Below are 25489 nucleotides of genomic sequence, written 5' to 3' on the forward strand. Positions count from 1 at the left end.
TCATCATTACTCAATGCCTAGGTTAACCTCCAATGTAGTCACATCCTACCTTACCTTTGTATGTACACTATGCCTTGAATCTATGCTATCGAGCCCAGAAACCTGCTCCTTTTACTCTCTGTTCCAAACGTGCTAGACGGCCAGTTCGTATAGCATTTAGCCGTACCCTTATCCTACTCCTCTGATCCTCTGGTGATGTAGAGGTTAATCCAGGTCCTGCTGTGCCTAGCCCCACTCCCACTCCCTAGGTGCTCTCATTTGTTGACTTCGGTAACCGTAAAAGCCTTGGTTTCATGCATGCTAACATTAGAAGCCTACTCCCTAAGTTTGTTTTACTCACTGCTTTAGAACACTCTGCCAACCCGGATGTCTTAGCCGTGTCTGAATCCTGGCTTAGGAAAACCACCCAAAAAATTGAAATCTCCATTGTCAACTATAACATTTTCCACAAAAATAGAACTGCCAAAGGGGACGGTGTTGCAATCTACTGCAAAGATAGCCTGCAGAGTTCTGTATTACTATCCAAGTCTGTACCCAAACAATTAGAGCTTCTACTTCTAAAAATTCACCTTTCCAGAAACAAGTCTCTCACTGTTGCCGCTTGCTATAGACCTCCATCTGCCCCCAGCTGTGCCCTCGATATCATATGTGAATTGATTTCCCCCCATCTATCTTCTGAGCTCGTGCTACTAGCTGACCTAAACTGGGGCATGCTTAACACCCCGGCCATCCTACAAACTTGATGCCCTCAATCTCACACAAATTATCAATGAACCTACCAGGTACAACTCCAAATCTGTAAACACGGGCACCCTCATAGATGTCATCCTAACTAACTTGCCCTCCAAATACACCTCTGCTGTAAAAACTCTACTGTAAAACGCTCTCTAAAACACTTCTGCGAGCAGGCCTTTCTAATCGACCTGGCCGGGGTATCCTGGAATGACATTGACCTCATCCCGTCAGTAGATGATGCCTGGTTATTCATTAAAAGTGCCTTCCTCACCATCTTAAATAAGCATGCCCCATTCAAAAAATGTAGAACTAGGAATAGATATAGTCCTTGGTTCACTCCAGACCTGTCTGCCCTTGAACAGCACAAAAACATCCTGTGGCGTACTGCGTTAGCATCTAATAGCCCCCGTGATATGCAACTTTTCAGGGAAGTTAAGAACAAATATACACAGGCAGTTAGGAAAGCTAAGGCTAGCTTTTTCAAACAGAAATTTGCATCCTGTAGTACTAACTCAAAAGTTCTGGGACACTGTAAAGTCCATGGAGAATAAGAGCACCTCCTCCCAGCTGCCCACTGCTCTGAGGCTAGGAAACACTTTCACCACCGATAAATCCACTATAATTGAGAATTTCAATAAGCATTTCTCTACAGCTGGCCATGCTTTCCACCTGGCTACCCCTACCCCGGTCAACTGCCCGGCACCCTCCACAGCAACCCGCCAAAGCCCCCACCAATTCTCCTTCACCCAAATCCAGACAGCTGATGTTCTGAACGAGATGTTCTGAACGAGATCTGGACCCCTACAAAATCAGCCGGGCTAGACAATCTGGACCCTCTCTTTCTAAAATTATCTGCTGAAATTGTTGCAACCCCTATTTCTAGCCTGTTCAACCTCTCTTTCGTATCGTCTGAGATTCCCAAAGATTGGAAAGCTGCTGCGGTCATACCCCCTCTTCAAAGGGGGTGACACTCTAGACCCAAACTGCTACAGACCTATATCTATCCTACCCTGTCTTTCTAAGGTCTTCGAAAGCCAAGTTAACAAACAGATTACAGACCATTTCGAATCCCACCGTACCTTCTCCGCTATGCAATCTGGTTTCAGAGCTGGTCATGGGTGCACCTCAGCCACGCTCAAGGTCCTAAACGACGTCATAACCGTCATCGATAAGAGACATTACTGTGCAGCCGTATTCATCGACCTGGCCAAGGCTTTCGACTCTGTCAACCACCACATTCTTATTGGCAGACTCGACAGCCTTGTTTTCTCAAATGATTGCCTTGCCTGGTTTACCAACTACTTCTCTGATAGAGTTCAGTGTGTCAAATCGGAGGGCCTGTTGTCCGGAACTCTGGCAGTCTCTATGGCGGTGTCACAGGGTTCAATCCTCGGGCCGACTCTCTTCTCTGTATACATCGATGATGTTGCTCTTGCTGCTGGTGATTCTCTGATACACCTCTACGCAGACGACACCATTCTGTATACTTCTGGCCCCTCTTTGGACACTATGTTAACTAACCTCCAGACAAGATTCAATGCCATACAACTTTCCTTCCGTGGCTTCCAACTGCTTGAACGTTAGTAAAACTAAATGCGTGCTATTCATCCTATCACTGCCCGCACCTGCTCGCCCATCCAGCATCACTACTCTGGACGACTCTGACTTAGAATATGTGGACAACTACAAATACCTAGGTGTCTGGTTAGACTGTAAACTCTCCTTCCAGACTCACATTAAGCATCTCCAATCCAAAATTAAATCTAGAATCGGCTTCCTGTATCGCAACAAAGCATCCTTCACTCATGCTGCAAAACATACCCTCGTAAAACTGACCATCCTACCGATCCTCGACTTCGGTGATGTCATCTATAAAATAGCCTCTGACACTCTACTCCTCAAACTGGATGCAGTCTATCACAGTGCCATCCGTTTTGTCACCAAAGCCCCATACACTACCCACCATTGCGACCTGTACGCTCTCGTTGGTTGGCCCTCGCTTCATACTCATCGCCAAACCCACTGGCTACAGGTTATCTACAAGTCTCTGCTAGGTAAAGCCCTGCCTTATCTCAGCTCACTGGTCACCATAGCAGCACCCACTTGTAGAACGCGCTCCAGCAGGTATATCTCACTGGTCACCCCCAAAGCCAATTCCTCCTTAGGTCATCTTCCCTTCCAGTTCTTTGCTGCCAATGACTGCAATGACCTGCAAAAATCTCTGAAGCTGGAAACACTTATCTCCTTCACTAGCTTTAAGCACCAGCTGTCAGAGCAGCTCACAGATCACTGCACCTGTACATAGCCCATATATAATTTAGCCCAAACAACTACCTCTTCCCCTAGTGTATTTATTTATTTATTTTGCTCCTTTGCACCCCATTATTTCTACTTTGCACATTCTTCCACTGCAAATCTACCATTCCAGTGTTTTACTTGCTATATTGTATTTACCTCGCCACCATGGCCTTTTTTGCCTTTACCTCCCTTATCTGACCTCATTTGCTCACATTGTATATAGACTTATTTTTTTACTGTATTATTGGCTGTATGTTTTGTTTATTCCATGTGTAACTCTGTGTTGTTGTATGTGTCGAATTGCTTTGCTTTATCTTGGCCAGGTCGCAGTTGCAAATGAGAACTTGTTCTCAACTGGCCTACCTGGTTAAATAAAGGTGAAATAAATAAATAAATACAATATATAGGGGAGGTAATCAGGAAGGTGATGGAGTCGAGGTGAGTATCATGATGACGTGCAGGTGTGCATGATTGATGCCAGGTGTGCATAATGATGAATCCCAGGACCGGTGGTTAGTATACCGGCGATGTCAAATGCCAGGGGGAAGGAGCGGGAGTAGACGTGACAGTATACCCCCCCTCCGACGCACGGATCCAGCCGCAGGAGGGTCGACGCCGACCAGAGGGACGACCCCGAGGACGAGGAGCGGGCGGCGAAGGTGGAATTCACAGATGATGTTGGGACCCAGAATGTTCTCCACCAGAACCCAACACTGCTCCTCTTGGCCATACCCCTCCCAGTCCACCAGATACTGGAGCTGACCCTCACGACGTCGAGAGTCCAGTAGGGATCTGACGGCATAGGTCGGACTCCCCTCGATATCCAGGGGGGGTGGAGGGGTGTCATGGGGGACAGCATTAGCTAGGGGACCAGGAACCACCAGCCTGAGAAGTGAGATTTTAAATGGTGAGATACATTTGTCACTCGGAACCTGTAATCTATACGTCACTTTGTTGATCCTCCGGAGAACCTTGAATGGCCCCACAAACTCTCTGCTCAGTTTCTTGCAGGGCAGGCAGAGTGGGAGGTGCCTGGTAGAGAGCCAGACACGATCCCCAGGGTGGAACACAGGGGCCGTACTGCGGTGGCCTGCTCCTTTTGACGGTGGACGGCGCACTGGAACCTCTCATCAACCGCAAGAGTGTCGGTCTGGGTCCATGGAGCCAGGGCCGGCTGAAAACCCAGAACACACTGGAAGGGGGTCAAACCAGTGGAGGAGTGACGTAGCGAATTCTGGGCATACTCTGCCCATGGAAGGAATCGAGCCCACTCTCCCTGACAGTGACTCCTCAGGAAGCTTCCCAGCTCCTGGTTCCTCCTCTCCACCTGCCTGTTGGACTGAGGCCGGTACCCGTAAGTGAGGCTGACCGTGACCCTTAGCTTCTCCATAAAGGCTCTCCATACCCATGACGTGAATTAATGTCCACGGTCGGAGAAGATGTCCTCCGGAAGACCTGCTGGAATAGTGCCTCAGTGACCTGGAGAGCAGTAGGGAGACCAGAAAGAGGGATTAAACAACTGGATTTTGAAAATATATCCACAACAACCAAAATGGTGGTGAAACCGTCAGAGGGGGAAGATCAGTAACAAAGTCAATGATTAGATTGGACCAGGAACGCTAAGGCACAGGAAGGGCTTTCCCTGCTGCAGTGTTCCAGGTGAATTTGGTTTGGGAACGTACGGAACAGGAGATGACTAAACATCTTGCGCCAAGGTGGGCCACCAGTATTTCTCAGACATGGATTGGGTAGTGCGAGAAAAACCAGGATCTCCAGCGCCGACAGCTGTGTATGCCCAGGTCAGCAGCCGGTCCCTTATCCGCATAGAAACGTAGATGCACTTGGCAGGACAGTTAGTGGGTGCGGGCTCCCTCTCCAGAGCCTGGTGGTTGTCCACATCTATGTCCCAGACCACATGGGCTACGACTCGGGAGGATGGGATTATAGATTCTGGACAGGACCCTCTCCCGAATCATAGAGACGGTACAAGGCGTTGGCCTTGGTGTTCTTTGAACCTGGCTGATATGCCAGCGTGAAGTCGAACCTTATGAAGAAAAGGGCCCATCTTGCTTGGCGAGGATTCAGCCTCCTCGATTTCTGTATGTACTCCAGGTTCCGATGGTCGGTGAGGATGACAAATGATTCCTTGGTGCCCTCCAGCCAGTGTCTCCACTCCTCTAATGCCAACTTCACCGCCAGGAGCTCCGGATCCCAAACCCCGAAAACCGTTGTGGAACCACCAGTCTGTGATTCTCATCCTTGACCATGAGATCAGGTGAGGTTATGGCATTGAAGCCAAGGGAGGCAGAGGATGATCTTGTGAACTGGAGTACTGGTAATGAAGAAGGGGATGTTCTCCTGATGAATTGACTCCACGGTGAGGGTGAGTGGTTGGGTGATGTGTGTAATTGTTCCGGATCCTAGTGCCCGACTATCAAGGGCTTGAACCGGGAAAGGAGAGGAGAGCGGATATGAGATGTTAAGAGCGGAGGCAAGGGTCTGGTCAATAAAGTTCCCCATGGTACTGGAATCCACTCATGCTGTAGACACAGTACATGAGGGACAGTCAACTAGTGTGATGGACACCAAAAAGAGTTCAGCAGAGAGTGATGAAGATGGAATACTCACTCCTGCCCCAGGAGGTGGAAGATCACGTGACCTTCCCTCTGCTCTTGTGGATCCTGGATTAGGAGGTGCCGGACACCACTAGAGCTGGTGCCCTCCTTGACCACAATACAGACAGAGCCCCTGCTGTCTCCGTCTGTGTCGCTCTGCCGTGGGGAGCCGTGCGACTCCTACCTCCATGGGTTCAGGCTCTGATACAGAGGGAGAGAAGCAATGCGAGTACCGACGTTCCCGAAGTAGGTTATCCAGATGGATGGTCATCGCAATGAGTGCGTCCAAGGAGAGCTTGTCATCTCGACAGGCCAGTTATGTCTGGACCTCCTCGCGCAGACATCTTCTGAATAGCATACTAAGCACTGGCTCATTCCATCCGCTGGATGCTGCTTTTGTCCAGAAGGTGAGCGCCTACTTGGCAGCAGTCTGGTCCCCCTGCAGTAATTGGAGTAAGCTCTCACCCTCTCTCTGCCCTCAAGGGGGATGATCTAAGAAACATTTCAACAGAGCCATGAACCCCTCATAAGAATCTAGCTCCTCTCTCCCAGACGGCCACGGCCCATTCCAACGCCCGCCCAGTCAGCAGAAAAATAACCATGGCAACCTTGGACCTGTCGGTGGTGGGAGCTCCCATCTGGTGTGTAAAGTAGAGGGAGCACTGAAGTAGGAAGCCACGGCATTTAGATGGGGCCGTCATATTTATCAGGGAGGGACAAACAGGCGTCGCTGACCTGAGCGTGTTGCTGAATGGGCTGTTGTGCTGACTCGCTGGGTCGACTGGTTGTAGAGTATCCTCCGCTAGTTGATGACAATGCCTCCCGGGTATGTTCGAGACGTTGCACACTGCGAAGAACCTCTTCCATAGCCATACCCAGTTGTGCCAGCTGGTCATGTTGTTGACTTAGAAGGTATCCCTCCTCGTCGACTGTCTGGAGATATTCTCTTTTCCTGCTGCTTCCATTGTTTGAGTCAGGATTCTGTACCGGAGACGCTGAGAGTCGAGAAGCAGGTGAAACATTTAATAAAACAACAAACATGAACTGAGATAACATAACAGTGGCGTTATATCATTATGTGTACGCATAAACACAGGACGAATACTGACTGAGGAAAGAACCAAAGGGAGGGACAGATATAGGGGAGGTAATCAGGAAGGCGATGGAGTCCAGGTGAGTATCATGGTGACTTGCAGGTGCGTGTAAGGAATGATGCCAGGTGTGCATAATGATGGATCACAGGACCTGTGGTTAGTATACTGGTGACGTTGAACGCCGGAGCGGAGGAGCGGGAGTAGACGTAAGGGTGAATGCATATCCAATATGAGTGTGTGCATGCATTGAGTTATTGAGCTTGTTTTGGCTGATTTCAAGGGGCTACAGATGACAAACAATTTTTCCCTTCCACTTTTTCCCTTCCATTTGTACTGATCTTTAACCAGTAATGGCGTCATTCCTGTGGGAAGAGGGGGGCGGCCCTTCGGGGAGCCTATGGTTGGAGCCCTATTCACACACAGACAGTTCGCTAAGGCAATAGATACATCTTTGGGAGCGACGTAAGAGAGAGAGGGATTAACCTGTTTGGCGTGCAAGCCCGACACCGGTACACTTATGACAACAGCCAGCTCAAAGTGCAGGGCGCGAAATTCAAAATATATATTTTTTTAATATTTAACTTTCACACATTAACAAGTCCAATACAGCATATGAAAGGTACACATCTTGTGAATCCAGCCAACATGTCCGATTTTTAAAATGTTTTACAGGGAAGACAAAATATGTAAATCTATTAGCTAACCACGTTAGCAAAAGACACCATTTTTTTTACTCCATCAGTTTTTTACTGCATCAGTAGCTATCACAAATTCGACCAAATAAAGATATAAATAGCCACTAACCAAGAAACAACCTCATCAGATGACAGTCTGATAACATATTTATTGTATAGCATAGGTTTTGTTAGAAAAATGTGCATATTTCAGGTATAAATCATAGTTTACCATTGCAGCCACCATCACAACTCGACTACAATAACTACAGAGAGCAACGTGTATTACCTAATTACTCATCATAAAACATTTCTTAAAAATACACAGCGTACAGCAATTGAAAGACACAGATCTTGTGAATCCAGACAATATTTCAGATTTTCTAAGTGTTTTACAGCGAAAACACAATATAGCGTTATATTAGTTTAGCACAGTAGCAAACCACACAACAGCATTGATTCCAGCCAAACATAGCGATAACGTATTCACCACCAAAAATATTAATTTTCACTAACCTTCTCAGAATTCTTCAGATGACAGTCCTGTAACATCATATTACACAATGCATATAGAGTTTGTTCGAAAATGTGCATATTTAGCGGCACAAATCGTGCTTATACAATGAGAAAAGTTGCCAAGCTGCCCAGAAAATGTCGGGCGCCATCTTGGAGAGTCACCTAGTCTAATCAATAAATAATCATAAACTTGACTAAAAAATACAGGGTGGCCAGCAATTGAAAGACAAATTAGTTCTTAATGCAATCGCTGAATTACATTTTTAACATTAACCTTACTGCGCAATACAGGGTGCAATACAGGGTGCGATAACGCAAGGCTACACTGCAAATAATGGCGTCTTATGCATTTTACTTTTTTCAACAGAACAATGAATTATTACATTTACATTTAAGTCATTTAGCAGACGCTCTTATCCAGAGCGACTTACAAATTGGTGCATTCACCTTATGACATCCAGTGGAACAGCCACTTTACAATAGTGCATCTAAATCTTTTAAGGGGGGGGGGGGGGGTCAGAAGGATTACTTTATCCTATCCTAGGTATTCCTTAAAGAGGTGGGGTTTCAGGTGTCTCCGGAAGGTGGTGATTGACTCCGCTGTCCTGGCGTCGTGAGGGAGTTTGTTCCACCATTGGGGTGCCAGAGCGGCGAACAGTTTTGACTGGGCTGAGCGGGAACTGTACTTCCTCAGTGGTAGGGAGGCGAGCAGGCCAGAGGTGGATGAACGCAGTGCCCTTGTTTGGGTGTAGGGCCTGATCAGAGCCTGAAGGTACTGAGGTGCCGTTCCCCTCACAGCTCCGTAGGCAAGCACCATGGTCTTGTAGCGGATGCGAGCTTCAATTGGAAGCCAGTGGAGAGAGCGGAGGAGCGGGGTGACGTGAGAGAACTTGGGAAGGTTGAACACCAGACGGGCTGCGGCGTTCTGGATGAGTTGTAGGGGTTTAATGGCACAGGCAGGGAGCCCAGCCAACAGCGAGTTGCAGTAGTCCAGACGGGAGATGACAAGTGCCTGGATTAGGACCTGCGCCGCTTCCTGTGTGAGGCAGGGTCGTACTCTGCGGATGTTGTAGAGCATGAACCTACAGGAACGGGCCACCGCCTTGATGTTATTTGAGAACGACAGGGTGTTGTCCAGGATCACGCCAAGGTTCTTAGCGCTCTGGGAGGAGGACACAATGGAGTTGTCAACCGTGATGGCGAGATCATGGAACGGGCAGTCCTTCCCCGGGAGGAAGAGCAGCTCCGTCTTGCCGAGGTTCAGCTTGAGGTGGTGATCCGTCATCCACACTGATATGTCTGCCAGACATGCAGAGATGCGATTCGCCACCTGGTCATCAGAAGGGGGAAAGGAGAAGATTAATTGTGTGTCGTCTGCATAGCAATGATAGGAGAGACCATGTGAGGTTATGACAGAGCCAAGTGACTTGGTGTATAGCGAGAATAGGAGAGGGCCTAGAACAGAGCCCTGGGGGACACCAGTGGTGAGAGCACGTGGTGAGGAGACAGATTCTCGCCACGCCACCTGGTAGGAGCGACCTGTCAGGTAGGACGCAATCCAGGCGTGGGCCGCGCCGGAGATGCCCAACTCGGAGAGGGTGGAGAGGAGGATCTGATGGTTCACAGTATCGAAGGCAGCCGATAGGTCTAGAAGGATGAGAGCAGAGGAGAGAGAGTTAGCTTTAGCAGTGCGGAGCGCCTCTGTGATACAGAGAAGAGCAGTCTCAGTTGAATGACTAGTCTTGAAACCTGACTGATTTGGATCAAGAAGGTCATTCTGAGAGAGATAGCAGGAGAGCTGGCCAAGGACGGCACGTTCAAGAGTTTTGGAGAGAAAAGAAAGAAGGGATACTGGTCTGTAGTTGTTGACATCGGAGGGATCGAGTGTAGGTTTTTTCAGAAGGGGTGCAACTCTCGCTCTCTTGAAGACGGAAGGGACGTAGCCAGCGGTCAGGGATGAGTTGATGAGCGAGGTGAGGTAAGGGAGAAGGTCTCCGGAAATGGTCTGGAGAAGAGAGGAGGGGATAGGGTCAAGCGGGCAGGTTGTTGGGCGGCCGGCCGTCACAAGACGCGAGATTTCATCTGGAGAGAGAGGGGAGAAAGAGGTCAGAGCACAGGGTAGGGCAGTGTGAGCAGAACCAGCGGTGTCGTTTGACTTAGCAAACGAGGATCGGATGTCGTCGACCTTCTTTTCAAAATGGTTGACGAAGTCATCTGCAGAGAGGGAGGAGGGGGGGGGAGGGGGAGGAGGATTCAGGAGGGAGGAGAAGGTGGCAAAGAGCTTCCTAGGGTTAGAGGCAGATGCTTGGAATTTAGAGTGGTAGAAAGTGGCTTTAGCAGCAGAGACAGAAGAGGAAAATGAAGAGAGGAGGGAGTGAAAGGATGCCAGGTCCGCAGGGAGGCGAGTTTTCCTCCATTTCCGCTCGGCTGCCCGGAGCCCTGTTCTGTGAACTCGCAATGAGTCGTCGAGCCACGGAGCAGGAGGGGAGGACCGAGCCGGCCTGGAGGATAGGGGACATAGAGAGTCAAAGGATGCAGAAAGGGAGGAGAGGAGGGTTGAGGAGGCAGAGTCAGGAGATAGGTTAGAGAAGGTTTGAGCAGAGGGAAGAGATGATAGGATGGAAGAGGAGAGAGTAGCGGGGGAGAGAGAGCGAAGGTTGGGACGGCGCGATACCATCCGAGTAGGGGCAGTGTGGGAAGTGTTGGATGAGAGCGAGAGGGAAAAGGATACAAGGTAGTGGTCGGAGACTTGGAGGGGAGTTGCGATGAGGTTAGTGGAAGAACAGCATCTAGTAAAGATGAGGTCAAGCGTATTGCCTGCCTTGTGAGTAGGGGGGGAAGGTGAGAGGGTGAGGTCAAAAGAGGAGAGGAGTGGAAAGAAGGAGGCAGAAAGGAATGAGTCAAAGGTAGACGTGGGGAGGTTAAAGTCACCCAGAACTGTGAGAGGTGAGCCGTCCTCAGGAAAGGAGCTTATCAAGGCATCAAGCTCATTGATGAACTCTCCGAGGGAACCTGGAGGGCGATAAATGATAAGGATGTTAAGCTTGAAAGGGCTGGTAACTGTGACAGCATGGAATTCAAAGGAGGCGATAGACAGATGGGTAAGGGGAGAAAGAGAGAATGACCACTTGGGAGAGATGAGGATCCCGGTGCCACCACCCCGCTGACCAGAAGCTCTCGGGGTGTGCGAGAACACGTGGGCAGACGAGGAGAGAGCAGTAGGAGTGGCAGTGTTATCTGTGGTGATCCATGTTTCCGTCAGTGCCAAGAAGTCGAGGGACTGGAGGGAAGCATAGGCTGAGATGAACTCTGCCTTGTTGGCCGCAGATCGGCAGTTCCAGAGGCTGCCGGAGACCTGGAACTCCACGTGGGTCGTGCGCGCTGGGACCACCAGGTTAGGGTGGCCGCGGCCACGCGGTGTGAAGCGTTTGTATGGTCTGTGCAGAGAGGAGAGAACAGGGATAGACAGACACATAGTTGACAGGCTACAGAAGAGGCTACGCTAATGCAAAGGAGATTGGAATGACAAGTGGACTACACGTCTCGAATGTTCAGAAAGTTAAGCTTACGTTGCAAAAATCTTATTGACTAAAGTGATTAAAATGATACAGTACTGCTGAAGTAGGCTAGCTAGCAGTGGCTGCGTTGTTGACTTTGTTAGAAAGTGTAGCTGGCTAGGTAACCTCGATAGCTAGCTAGGTAACCTCGGTAACTGGCTAGATAATTAGTCTAAACTACACAATTGTCTTAGATACAAGGACAGCAAAGACAACTATGTAGCTAGCTAACACTACACTAATCAAATCGTTCCGTTGTAATGTAATAGTTTCTACCGTGCTGCTATTCGGTAGAAGTTGGCTAGCTAGCAGTGTGACTAGGTAGGAGAACGGCAGCGCGGCGGACGAAAATAGCTGGCTAGCTAACCGATAATTACTCTAGACTACGAATGTAATAGTTTCTACAGTGCTGCTAACACTACACTAATCAAGTCGTTCCGTTGTTCCGTTGAATGTAATAGTTTCTACAGTGCTGCTATTCGGTGGCTAGCTGGCTAGCTAGCTAGCAGTGTTGACTACGTTACGTTACGTCAAAAGAACGAAAATAGCTGGCTAGCTAACCTAAACTGGCTAGCTAACGCAACTATCTTAGATACAAAGACAGCAAAGACAACTATGTAGCTAGCTAACACTACACTAATCAAGTCGTTCCGTTGTTCCGTTGAATGTAATAGTTTCTACAGTGCTGCTATTCGGTGGCTAGCTGGCTAGCTAGCAGTGTTGACTACGTTACGTTACGTTACGTTAAAAGGACGAAAATAGCTGGCTAGCTAACCGATAGTCTAAACTACCCAATTATCATAGATACAAAGACAGCAAAGACAACTATGTAGCTAGCTAACACTACACTAATCAAGTCGTTCCGTTGTTCCGTTGAATGTAATAGTTTCTACAGTGCTGCTATTCGGTGGCTAGCTGGCTAGCTAGCTAGCAGTGTTGACTACGTTACGTTACGTTAAAAGAACGAAGATAGCTGGCTAGCTAACCGAAATTAGTCTAAACTACACAATTATCTTTGATACAAAGACGGCTATGTAGCTAGCTAAGATCAAGCAAATCAAACCGTTGTACTGTAATGAAATGAAATGAAATGTGATACTACCTGTGGAGCGAAGCGGAATGCGACCGGACAGCAAGGTGGAATCAGGGGCAATTATCAGCATAAATAGTAATTACTTTTAGCTGAGCTTCCATCAGAATCTTGGGATGGGTGTCCTTGTCCAAAAGAATCGTTGCTGGGTTGGAGAACGTCCTCTTCCATGTTGTTCCATAGCAGTAAACAATGGCATGCGAAAGAGAGATACCCAATTTTCTACAACGTCACAAAATGAAATACCCGAAAATCGCAATATACTGACATAAACTGATATAAATCGGTTTAAAATAACAAGATTATGATGTCTTTAAAGCCTATATCGAATAAAAACAGAGCCGGATATATATAGGAGCTAAAACCAGAGCTTCTAAAAAGACATGCCAAGACCCTCTCTGCGTCAGCGAGAGGATCCAAAAGGGTGGACACCTCGATTCCAACCAATTTATAGACTTTCTGAACTGCGTAGAAACTCCATTTCAAGTCTCCCTATTCGCTAACAACCAGGGGAAGGCGTATGCAGTGCATCTCAACCAATAGAGGACAGGCAAATTAATACACAGGTCTCAGAACAGCCAGTAAAATTCTGCATTATTACATACACATAGGAAAATTGCTCTAAGTCGAGTTCTGTTTCACCCACAGATATATCTGTTTTCTATCCAATAGTAATAATAATATGCATATTGTACGAGCAAGAATTGAGTACGAGGCCTTTTTGAAATGGGCACCTTTTACCTGGCTACTCAATACTGCCCCTTGAGCCCAAAGAGGTTAAGTTGATGATTCAAGTTTGGGTGGCAATCAGCTTTGAAATCAGCATATTTTGCATTATGGTTTGCATATTATCACAAACAAAGGGTAGTGAATTGATGTTAGCTGCCTTCAGCTGTAAGCTAGCAAGGAAAGATAAAAAATGTTTGCAAACAGTAATTAACGGTTTCAACATATTTACATTGTGTGTCGCATTATTCAAGTGTGATAACTTCTGTGCAGCATGACAGAGCTAACATGATGCAACCCAGACTCCCAGTGCAAGCTAAGTGGAGCAGGCACGGTGCATTCACGTTATAAGGGGGATATCAGCTGCGATGATAGACAGACTTGATCCGTGAGACACATTTGACAGAAGTACCAAAAGTAAAACAAAATCTAGTAACGGACCCTTTTTCACTTTCTAGTATCTTAGTGCAGAGGTTCAGAATACCAACACTAATCAGGAGAGATTATAATAAGAATGAAATAAAGAACAGAGTAGCAGCAGCATATGAGGATTGTGAAAGTATGGTGTGTATGTGTGTTGTCGGTATGCGTGTGTATTTGTGTGGGTTTGTGCGAGAGTGTCAGTGTAATGTGTGTGAGTGAGTGTATATATTGTGTATATACAGTCTTCCGAGTGTGCATAGTCAGTGCAAGATAGGATCATTGTAGATAGTCTGGGTAACCATTTTATTAACTATTTAGCAGTCTTATGTTTATTTAGCAGTCTTGTGGCTAAATAAGGTAGAAGTTGTCTCAGAGCCTGTTGGTCCGAGAGCTGATGCTCTGGTACTAATTGCTGGACGGTAGCAGAGTGAACAGTATGTTTACGGCTTGGGTGGCTGAAGACTTTGGAAATTTCTTGGACCTTTCTCTGATATAGAGGTCCTGGATGGCAGGGAGCTCGGCCCCAGTGATGTACTGGGCTGTCCACACCACCCTCTGTAACGATTTGCGGTCGAGGGAAGTGCATTTGCCATACCAAGTGGTGATGCAGGCAGTCAATATGCTCTTAATGGTGAAATTGAAAAAGCTTTTGAGGATCCGAGGACCCATGCACAATCAGCTCCTTGTTCCTACTGACGTTGACGAAGCTGTTGTCCTGACATCACACTTTCAAGGCTCTGATCTCCTCCCTGTAGACCGTCTCATCGCCATCGGTGATCAGGCCTACCACCGTTGTGTCGTCAGCAAACTTGTTGATGGTGTTGGAGTTGTGAAGAGCAGAAGAGTAACCTTCACATCAGGAGTAAAGGAGAGTGCTGAACCAATACATGACCGTCCATTGACGGTCCTTTTTTTAAACCAACAAAAAGGGTCAGATGACAATTAGGGGAAAGAAAAAATAAATCTATTGAAGCTCCCTCTGAGGAGATCTGTGGGTCAACAGCAGTACAGGAGAGGTCTAAGCACACACCCCTGAGGGGCACCCGTGTTGAGGGTCAGTGTGGCGGAGGTGTTGTTGCCTATCCTCACCACCTGGGGCCGACCCATCAGGATGTTCAGGATCCAGTTGCAGAGGGAGATGTTAAGTCCAAGGGTCCTGAGCTTGGTGATGAGCTTGGAGGGGACTATGGTGTGGAACACTGAGATGCAGTCTATGAACAGAATTCTCACAGTTATTTCCCCTCTTGTCCAGATGGAAGAGAGCAGTACGAAGTGCAATTGAGATTGCGTGATCTGTTGGGGCGGTATGCAAATTGGAGTAGGTCCAGGGTGTCTGGGATGATGGCTTTGATGACTGTCATGACCAGCCTTTCAAAGCACTTTATAAATACAGATGTCAGTGCAAGGGGAATATAGCCATTTAGGCAGGTTACCTTTGAGGGTCAATGGTCTTCAGCTTGAAACATCTTGGGATTACAGACTGGGACAAGGAAAGATTGATAATGTCTGTGAAGACACTTCCAGCTGGTCTGCACATGCTCTAAGAATGCACCCTGGTATTCCATCTGGCCCGGCCGCCTTGCGAGTGTTAACCTGTTTAAAAGTTTTACTCACATTGGCCACGGAGAGTGAGATCACACAGTCAACTGGAACAACAGGAGCTTTCATGCAAGACTCTGTTGGTATAATCCATGGTTTGGTTATGTTTGTATGGTCACTGTGGAGACTCCATGATGAAGCCTGTGACTGATATGGTAAACTCCTAATGCTATCGGATGAATCATGGAACAGATCGCTGTCTGTACTAGCAAAACGGTCTTGTAGCCTCACATCTGCTTCATCAGATCACTTCCATATTGAGCGCGTCACTGGTACTTCCAGTTTGAGCTTTTGTTTGTAAACGGGAAGCAGCAGGATAGAGTCGTGGTCAGATTTGTCGAAGGGAGGGCGAGGGAGGGCCTTGTATGCGTTTTTTTGGGTAGAATAGCATTTTGAAGCCCCTTATGGCGCAAGAGACGTGTTAGTAGAAGTGAGGTAGAACGTTTTTAAGTCTCTGGGTGTGTGGTCTTTTGTTTGTTTATGGCCCCATAAAGTATTGTTGGCTTCTGGTGGGATGTAGACAGCTGTGATATTTTGGATGAGAACTCTCTTGTTAAATAAAAAGGTCTACAGCTTACCATGAGGCATTCCATGTCTGAGTTTCCTTCGCACTGGAAGAGGTGCACCAGTTGTTGTTTATTTAGAGGCAGACCCGTCCACCTTCACCTCGTGTTGCTAGCCTGACCACTAAATGATTCTGTCATAATTTAAGTAATTTGTTGTAACGAGAGGTACTAGAGGTGTTGTACAAAAAGTTGTCTAACCAATCAGAGTATCATAGCAAATGGCACATTTTCAAACTGCCACTTTACCCATGTGTGTTCTGACTCTGGCCCGAACCATCAGTTTCTGGACCAATCAGACAGCCCCTAATGTGTTCACATTCAGTGAAGGGGATGTACTCAGATCCAGACTGTCGTCTGTGGGCGTGGCGTAGCATTTGGTTGGAGCAAGTAGTCTGGGCATCCAGGCAATAATAATGCAGCTTTTCAAGTCTCTCTGATAGGAGACTCTGAAACGAAGCTCATCCATCTTATTCTCGAGTGACTGGACATTTGCCAATAAAACGGAGGGGAGTGCCAGTAGATTTTCTCTTCGTCTCAATCTCAACAGGACTCCAGCCTGTCTGCCACGTCTACAACTGCAGTGTTTTGGTAGCCCATGAAATAAAGGAATAGGGTCTGGTATAAACAAGGGTACAGCTGTCAGAGTCGGGTTTGAAGTTGAAATTGAGGTTAGTAACTGTCGATCTAATGTCAAAAAGTGCTTGGCGGTCATATGTGATGATAGTAAGAACTTTAAAACTCCATAAACTCAAAAAAATGTGCTAAAGTTGGGTTGAAACTTGTAAAGTTTCGACCTTCTCCGTCGGATACGATGAGAAGGAACGGTAGATTCTGTCTCTGAGAGATGAAAGGGGAGCCAGAATGGCATCTTGGCTGATACAGTAACTCCGCTGTCAACACCACTCAGGTCTATGGACACACGACAACTAAGTTTCCTCCCTATTCCACCACCCTGTTATCATCAAATGGAGAACATTTTGGATCCATGTCAGAGCCAAATGGGGTAGACAAGAGAGGGGTTGGATTTGAGACGGAGAGAGGAAAGGGACATAGCAATGAAATAGAACACTACTGTATAATTTGGAGTAAATGGGGATGGAAGGAGGGGATGAGGGGGGAGGGGTGTGGCTTGTCTGTCATTAATGATCTCTCCCTCTCTCCCTCCCTCTCTCCCTCTCTCCCTCTCTCCCTCTCTCCCTCTCTCCCTCCCTCCCTCCCTCCCTCCCTCCCTCTCTCCCTCTCTCCCTCTCTCCCTCCCTCCCTCCCTCCCTCCATCATTAATGACCACTGGTCTGAAAGGAAAGAAAGTCAGAGGAGAGTTGTAATTAAGCCTCGAATGATTCAAGAGTGAAGAACCTTGCCGCCTGTAAACAACCTGCTTGAGTGTGTGTTTGTGTGTGTAGGAGGCAAGGGATGAGGGCAACCCTGACAAAAAGTACAACAGCAACAACAACAACAAACATAATGGATAGGCTACCTCCTAGACATTCATAAGCTGAATCGATAAACATCAAGGGAAGTCATTGGAACGCGAGGTCAGTACAGGTGCATCAAAGCTGGAACCGAGAGACTGAAAAACAGCTTTGATCTCAAGGCCATCAGACTGTTAATAGCCATCACTAGTCAGCTACCACCCATTTACTCAACCCTGCACCTTAGAGGCTGCTGCCCCATATCTTTTATTTCATCATTTATTTAACTAGGCAAGTCAGTTAAGAACAAATTCTTATATACAATGACAGCCTAGGAACAGTGGGTTAACTACCTTGTTCAGGGGCAGAACGACAGATGTTTTCTTTGTCAGCTCAGGGACTCGATCTAGCAACCTTTCGGTTACTGGCCCAATGCTCTAACCACTAAGCTACCTATACTGTACATAGGTATGGAATCACTCGGCACTTTAATAATGAAACAATAGTCAAGTAATAATTTTTACATACTGTTTTCTCATCTCATATGTATATACTATATTCTATTCTACTGTATTCTAGTCAATGCCACTCAGACATTGCTCATCCTAATATTTAGATATTTCTTGTTTCATTTTTTTACTTTTAAATTTGTGTGTATTGTTGTGAATTGTTACATACTGCACTGTTGGAACTAGGAACACAAGCATTTTGCTACACCCGCAATAACATCTGATAAAAAGTGTGTATGTGACTAATATACTTTGATTTGGCTACTCACTGGATAGGAAGTGCTGGGAGGAAGGGCCAAAGTCTCTGTGGGCTTCCTGAAGGAGCTTTAGTCTCTCTTCAATGGCCACCTGCACACCAGAAAGAGGAGAGAGTTAGACACACACCAACACACACCCGCATCCCGCCAACTCTATATTGACCAGTCCAGCTGAGTGTGTGTGTGCACGCATGTGTGTGCACTGCTGAGTGTCCTTACTGTGTGCAGTGACTCAGTCATCCTCCCTACAGTGAGGATATAAGGCTGTCTCTACACAGGGAACCAGGAGGCAGACAAAATGTGTCTTCCACACTTTCATCCAGCCTCAGTGAATCTCTATGGGGTGCCTGGTGACTGAGTCCTGCTGTGCTGTTTGCCCTTCTGTTTGATCAGACCAAAGTGGCACGGAGTCCTATCTCAGTGGTCATCATCAACTCCAGCATGGCAATACCAGGGGTGGGGGGCATGGAGAAGGAAAGGGAAGGAATCTAAGATCTATCTCTTGATGTCTCTTTTTTTCTCTTTGTCTCACGCACACGCACACGCACACACACATTAATCTAAACAGCATAGTGACAAATGATCCTGAGGGTTGCACGAGTAAGGCTCTGATCCCGGCCATCAGCAGGCTGGACCAGGACACGAGTTCGCTGTGTCAAAAAGTGTTATTTATCTACAGTGACAGAAGTCCACTGTGCCAACATAGAACTCAGTAACCTGTAGAGGTAGACAACTGGAAGACCACCTCTCCCCACCCTCTGTGTCTGAGCTAAAGTACAGCAGGCTGACAAAGAGAGACAGAAGGAATAATGAGAGAAAGCAACATAACAAAATGACACAAACAGGGGGAAAGAGATGGACAGAAATACTTGATTACAAAGACAGCAAGAGGGCTATTATGACATTGAGAGAATAAACATGAGCGTACAGACAGGTTGAGATGTGAATAAGGTGGGTGAGAAAAAAGAGTAGAAAGTAGAGAAGTCAAGAATATGATAGCTCGTAAAAGGAGGAAGGTTTTACATTTGACCTTTTAGTCATTTAGCAGTGACACGTACTCCCAAGTATGACAACTCCTAAAAGGGAGGAGGTTTGTAGCTGTGACACCTATTCTTAAGTATGACACATAAAAGGGAGATGCTTTTAGGCATGAGACCCGTTGCCCACCTGTAAAAAGGGGAAGGTTTTAGGTGGGACACCCATAGCCCACCTGTAGTAGTTTCCAGCGCATGTTGAGGTCATCCAGTTGTCTGGAGGAGGTGGAGGACAGCTGGACATCCAGAGGAGCCAGCTCACCAGACAGCTCATTCACCACATGCACGTCCTGCCTCAGAGGGGCCATCTCCTCCTTGAAAGCCTGGAACACACACAGGATGCACACACACAGGTCAGTGTTTTGATGTAGGCAGATGTCTCTATAACATACTGTTATGGTGCAGGGGTGATACCTGTACCAATGGTGATTAGATGTTGACCTAGGTAATTCATTTTTTTGACACCGATTTATGTACAAGTTAACCTCTTTGGGCTCAAGGGGCAGTATTGAGTAGCCAGATAAAAGGTGCCCATTTCAAAAAGGCCTCGTACTCAATTCTTGCTCGTACAATATGCATATTATTATTACTATTGGATAGAAAACACTCTCTAGTTTCTAAAACCGTTTGAATTATATCTGTGGGTGAAACAGAACTGGACTTAGAGCAATTTTCCTATGTGTATGTCAGAATGCAGAATTTTGCTGGCTGTTCTGAGACCTGTGTATTAATTTGCCTGTCCTCTATTGGTTGAGATGCACTGCATACGCCTTCCCCTGGGTGTCAGCGAATAGGGAGACTTGAAATTGAGTTTCTACGTAGTTCCCAAAGGTTATAAATAGCTTGGAACCGAAATGTCCCATCTTTCCACTCTTCGCTCTGACGCAGGGAGGGTCTTGGCATGTCATGTTAGAAGCTCTTGTTTTAGCTCCTAGTTATATCCGGCTCTGTTTTTATTCGATATAGGTGTTAAAGACATCGTAATGTTGTTATTTTAAACCGAATTATATCAGTTTATGTCAGTATATTGCGATTTTCGGGTATTTATTTTCGTGACGTTGTAGGAAGTTGGGTATCTCTGGCCCACATGGCTATTGTTTACTGCTAATTGCAACGTTGAAGACGACGTTCTCCAACCTAGCAACGATTCTTTTGGACAAAGGACACCCATCCCAAGATTCTGATGGGAGTTCATCCAAAAGTAAGAACTATTTATGCTGATAATTCATTGTTCTGTTGGAAAAAGTAAAATGCATAAGACGCCATTACTTGCAGTGTAGCCTTGCTTTATCGCACCCTGCATTGCGCAGTAACGTTAATTTTAAAAATGTAATTCAGCGATTGCATTAAGAACTAATTTGTCTTTCAATTGCTGTCCAACCTGTATTTTTTAGTCAAGTTTTGGAATAGTTACTGATTAGATTAGGTGCCTCTTCAAAGATTTCTCCTGCCATTTTCTGGGCAGCTTTGCTACTTTTCTCATTGTATAACCACGATTTGTGCCGCTAAATATGCACATTTTCGAACAAACTCTATATGCATTGTGTAATATGATGTTATAGGACTGTCATCTGAAGAATTCTGAGAAGGTTAGTGAAAAAATTAATATCCTTTGGTGGTTTATACGTTATCTCTCTTTTTGCCTTGAATCAATGCTGGGGTGATGTTTGCACATGTGCTAAGCTAATATAACGCTATATTGTGTTTTCGCTGTAAAACACTTGATAAATCGGAAATATTGTCTGGAATCACAAGATGCCTGTCTTTCAATTGCTGTACACTATGTATTTTTCAGAAATGTTTTATGATGAGTATTTAGTTATTTGGCGTTGGTGTCTGTAATTTTTCTGTCTGCTTTCGGTGCAATTTCTGACTGTAGCTGCAATGTAAACTATGATTTATACCTGAAATATGCACATTTTTCTAACAAAACATATGCTATACAATAAATATGTTATCAGACTGTCATCTGATGAAGTTGTTTCTTGGTTAGTGGCTATTTATATCTTTATTTGGTCGAATTTGTGATAGCTACTGATGGAGTAAAAAACTGATGGAGTAAGACAAGTGGTGTCTTTTGCTAACGTGGTTAGCTAATAGATTTACATATTGTGTCTTCCCTGTAAAACATTTTAAAAATCGGACATGTTGGCTTGATTCACAAGATGTGTACCTTTCATATGCTGTATTGGACTTGTTAATGTGTGAAAGTTAAATATTAAAAAAAAAAATCTTTTGAATTTCGCGCCCTGCACTTTGAGCTGGCTGTTGTCATAAGTGTACCGACGTCGGGCTTGCACGCCAAACAGGTTAATCACTACCTACACTGGTTGGTCCTAAATGTTTTGTAGTGGAAGTTAAAAAAAACGCCTCTCTCTCTCTTTCCCACTTAACTTCTCTAGGATAGGGGGCAGCATTTTCACGTTTGGATGAAAAGCATACCCAAATTCAACTGCCAGCTACTCATCCCCAGAAGATAAGATATGCATATTGTTAGTAGATTTCGATAGAAAACACTCTGAAGTTTCTAAAACTGTTTGAATCATGTCTGTGAGTATAACAGAACTTAATTACAGGCGAAACCCCGAGGACAAACCATTCAGATATATATTTTTTTGAGGTCACTCTCTTTTCAATGGATTTTCATTGGGAATACAGATTTCTAATTGACCTTCTTGCAGTTCATACCGCTTCCACTGGATGCCAACAGTCTTTAGAAATTGGTTGAGGGTTTTTCCTTTGTGTAATGAAGAAGTACGGTCATTTTGCATCAGGGTCACTTGTTGTGTACTGTTAGATAGAGGCGCGTGACCAGAAAACATGCTACAGATTGCTTTAATCCTGTATTGAACACAGATCATCCCGTCTTCAATTTTATCGATTATTTACGTAAAGAAATACCTAAAGTTGTATTACAAAAGTTGTTTGAAATGTTTTGGCAAAGTTTACAGGTAACTTTTGCGATATTTTGTAGTCATGTTTCACGAGTTGGAACCGGTGTTTTTCTGGATCAAACGCGCCAAATAAATGGACATTTTGGATATATATCGACGGAATTAATCAAACAAAAGGACCATTTGTGATGTTTATGGGACATATTGGAGTGCCAACAACAGAAGCTCGTCAAAGGTAAGGCATGAATTATATTTTTATTTCTGCGTTTTGTGTCGCGCCTGCAGGGTTGAAATATGCTTATCTCTCTTTGTTTACAATGGTGCTAACTCAGATAATAGCATTGTTTGCTTTCGCCGAAAAGCCTATTTGAATTCTGACATGTTGGCTGGATTCACAACCAGTGTAGCTACATTTTTTATCTTTCATGTGTGATTTAATGAAAGTTAGATTTTTATAGTAATTTATTTGAATATGGCGCTCTGCATTTTCTCTGGCTTTTGGCCAAGTGAGACAGTAGCGTCCCGCCTAAACTCAGATTTTTGGATATAAATATGAACTTTACCAAACAAAACATACATGTATTGTGTAACATGAAGTCCTATGAGTGTCATCTGATGAAGATCATCAAAGGTTAGTGATTCATTTTATCTCTATTTCTGCTTTTTGTTACTGCTCTCTTTGGCTGGAAAAATGGCTGTTTTTCTGTGGCTATGTACTGACCTAACATGATTGTTTGGTGTGCTTTCACCGTAAATCCTTTTTGAAATCAGACATGTTGGCTGGATTCACAACAAGTGTAGCTTTAATTTGGTGTCTTTCATGTGTGATTTCATGAAAGTTGGATTTTTATAGTAATTTATTTGAATTTGGTGCTCTGCATTTTTACTGGCTTTTGGCCAAGTGGGACGTTAGCGTCCCACATATCCCAGAGAAGTTAATAAATCAGTAACACCCCAGTGACTCCCCTCACCGTGGTCTTCTCTATGTGTTCCTGCAGTGAGTCTATGAGCAGGTCTCCTACAGGCTGCCAGCCAGCCTTGGTCTCTTCATCCCTGGCTAGCCACAGGTCCAGCTGGTCCATGTTGCTCTGGAGCTCCTGTAGCCTCTCAAATGCCCTTTCTACCTGACTCTGCCATCCACCAACGTGGTCCTGCAGACGCTCCCAACGCTCCTGCACCTCCGCTGTCTGCTTCCTGATGGCCCTGGCTACACCCTGCGCCTTCTCCTCTGGAGTCAGGTCTGTGAGAAGGGTAGAGAGTGAGGGAGGGAGAGAGAGAGAGACAGGGAGAGAGGGGGAGAAATTGAGCAAGGACAAAGACTTTAACAACCTCAAAGGGGAAAGTTGGTTGTACAATAAAAGCCAGCATTTAAACTTAAAGAGAGACTTGTGAGCTAAAGAGAAAAGAGCATGACCAATGTCCACAGTCAACCATCTTGTCTGCAGACCTGAAATTTAAATCAGTGTGTCAATGATGATCTAAATCATAAACACCCTAAGCTAAAGCATGCATGCAAGCACACATCAAGGGTCTGTCTGTCTGTTAGTCTGTAAGTCTGCCAGCCAAGCACACATCAAGGGTCTGTCTGCCTGTCTGTTAGTCTGAAAGTCTGCCAGCCAAGCACATATCAAAGGTCTGTCTGTCTGTTAATCTGCCCGCCAAGTACGCATCAAGGGTCTGTCTGTCTGTTAGTCTGCCAGACAAGCACACATCAAGGGACTGTCTGTCTGTCTGTTAGTCTGTTAGTCTGTCAGCCAAGCACACATCACGGGTCTGTCTGTTTGTTAGTCTGTTAATACGTCAGCCAAGCACACATCAAGGGTCTGTCTGTCTGTTAGTCTGTCAGCCAAGCACACATCAAGGGTCTGTCTGTATGTTAGTCTATTAGTCTCTCAGCCAAGCACACATCAAGGGTCTGTCTGTTAGTCTGTTAGTATGTTAGGTCTGCCAGCCAAGCACACATCAGGGGTTTGTTAGTCTGTTTGTCTGTCTGTCTGCCAGCCAAGCACACATCAAGGGTCTGTCTGTCTGTTTGTCTGTCTGTCTGTTAGTCAATCACACATCAAGGGTCTGTCTGTCTGTTAGTCTGTCAGCCAATCACAAATCAAGGGTCTGTCTGTCTGTTAGTCTGTTAATCTGCCAGCCAATCACACATCAAGGGTCTGTCTGTCTGTTAGTCTGCCAGCCAAGCATACATCAAGGGTCTGTCTGTTCGTCTGCCAGCCATAGATGCCACACACCCCAGACAGGACCAGCGTGGGAGCTGTCTGTTTTGAAAATAAGAAGTTTGACAAGCAAACAAAGGCCAGGGAAAGTCTGGGAGCGTTTGATTGGGTCTGAGTGGATCTGAAGACTAAGGTGTTCTCACCCACTGGGTTCAGTTAGACTAGAGTAGACAGAGGTGTCCGTGCTGACACTGGTCTCCGTTTTACCCTGTGAAGCCCCTTGTCACTCCTGTGAAAGCATCCAATCACCGGTTTTAGATCAGATTGAGATCCGATATACCCTTTACAGTCAAACACCCCTTTCGAAAGTATCTGAGGTCATTGCAGGGTCGGTTTCAGATTACACCTACCCTCTGATATACCACGCACCGCTATGAAACCATCCTACCCATCACAGCCCTTAGATCAGTTCTTAACCACCGATTAGACCAAAGGCCTCTTTTGATAATTACATCAAAGATCACACAGAAGGGCCAGATCTCTGCCTGCTCGGAGCTCTGGCCACACCCTCCCAGATTGTCTCAGGGGCCTGCTACATTATTTAACAGCACGATTCTATTAAAGAGGAAATGTGCTGACACAGCGATGACTTCACTGTTTCAGCCTCTTAGGCCCAGCAGCCTTCAGATACAGAATTACTAATGAGTTCTGGTGCGTATTTAGTGTTTGGGTGTATTCTGAGCCTCATATCACACCCAACATAAACATCAAGTGGATTGGGGAACTTTTAAGGTGCTTTTCAAGGACATTCTCACCCACCCTGACACTAGGTTTCCCAGATCTTGGTTTTGGAGGGCCACTATGTCCGCAGGTTAAACGGAATGGTCAACATAAACTGACCAGTACTGACATCAGTTACGTAGATTATGGCACATAGTAGGTTTTATAAAGGAGTTCAATTAAAATATAACGTAAGACTAAGTGTCGGTTGATGTCACTGGACTTTGGCGTGTGCGTATTCAGGCTAGTCAGTGACAGGAGACTCACCCGTTTTGGGCTGTAGGTTTTTGCATGGTTCTCCCGGCCCCTCGATGGGCTGGTCAGCCAGGAATGTGTGTGCCTGGTCCAGTGTATTGGCCACAACATGCTCGCGGTCCTTCAGCTCCGACTGCAACACCTGGGGAGAAACACACACAGGGACTGGTCAATTGATGGTATCCTTTTAACCTGAATGTCTCACTCAAAATGTCTTACTCCTAACTGAGCTCTTTCATATCAGTTAGAGAATTTTTGTTGTGGACCACATTAGCAGTAACGGTGCGTGG

The 25489-nt window shown here is 45.9% G+C and overlaps 1 protein-coding gene across 1 annotated transcript in view; it reads right to left on the bottom strand.

The window, feature by feature from the left end:
• The window catches only part of LOC120023925 (utrophin-like), a 187234-nt gene that overhangs the window by 68558 nt on the left and 93187 nt on the right, over window positions 1–25489 (bottom strand). Inside the window, 4 exon segments of the mRNA XM_038968027.1 lie at window positions 18084–18162; window positions 19282–19428; window positions 22971–23239; window positions 25212–25341. Of these exon segments, the coding sequence (XP_038823955.1) occupies window positions 18084–18162; window positions 19282–19428; window positions 22971–23239; window positions 25212–25341 (625 nt within the window).

This window comes from Salvelinus namaycush, chromosome 29 (genome assembly GCF_016432855.1).
Source record: "Salvelinus namaycush isolate Seneca chromosome 29, SaNama_1.0, whole genome shotgun sequence".
NCBI classification, from domain to species: domain Eukaryota; kingdom Metazoa; phylum Chordata; class Actinopteri; order Salmoniformes; family Salmonidae; genus Salvelinus; species Salvelinus namaycush.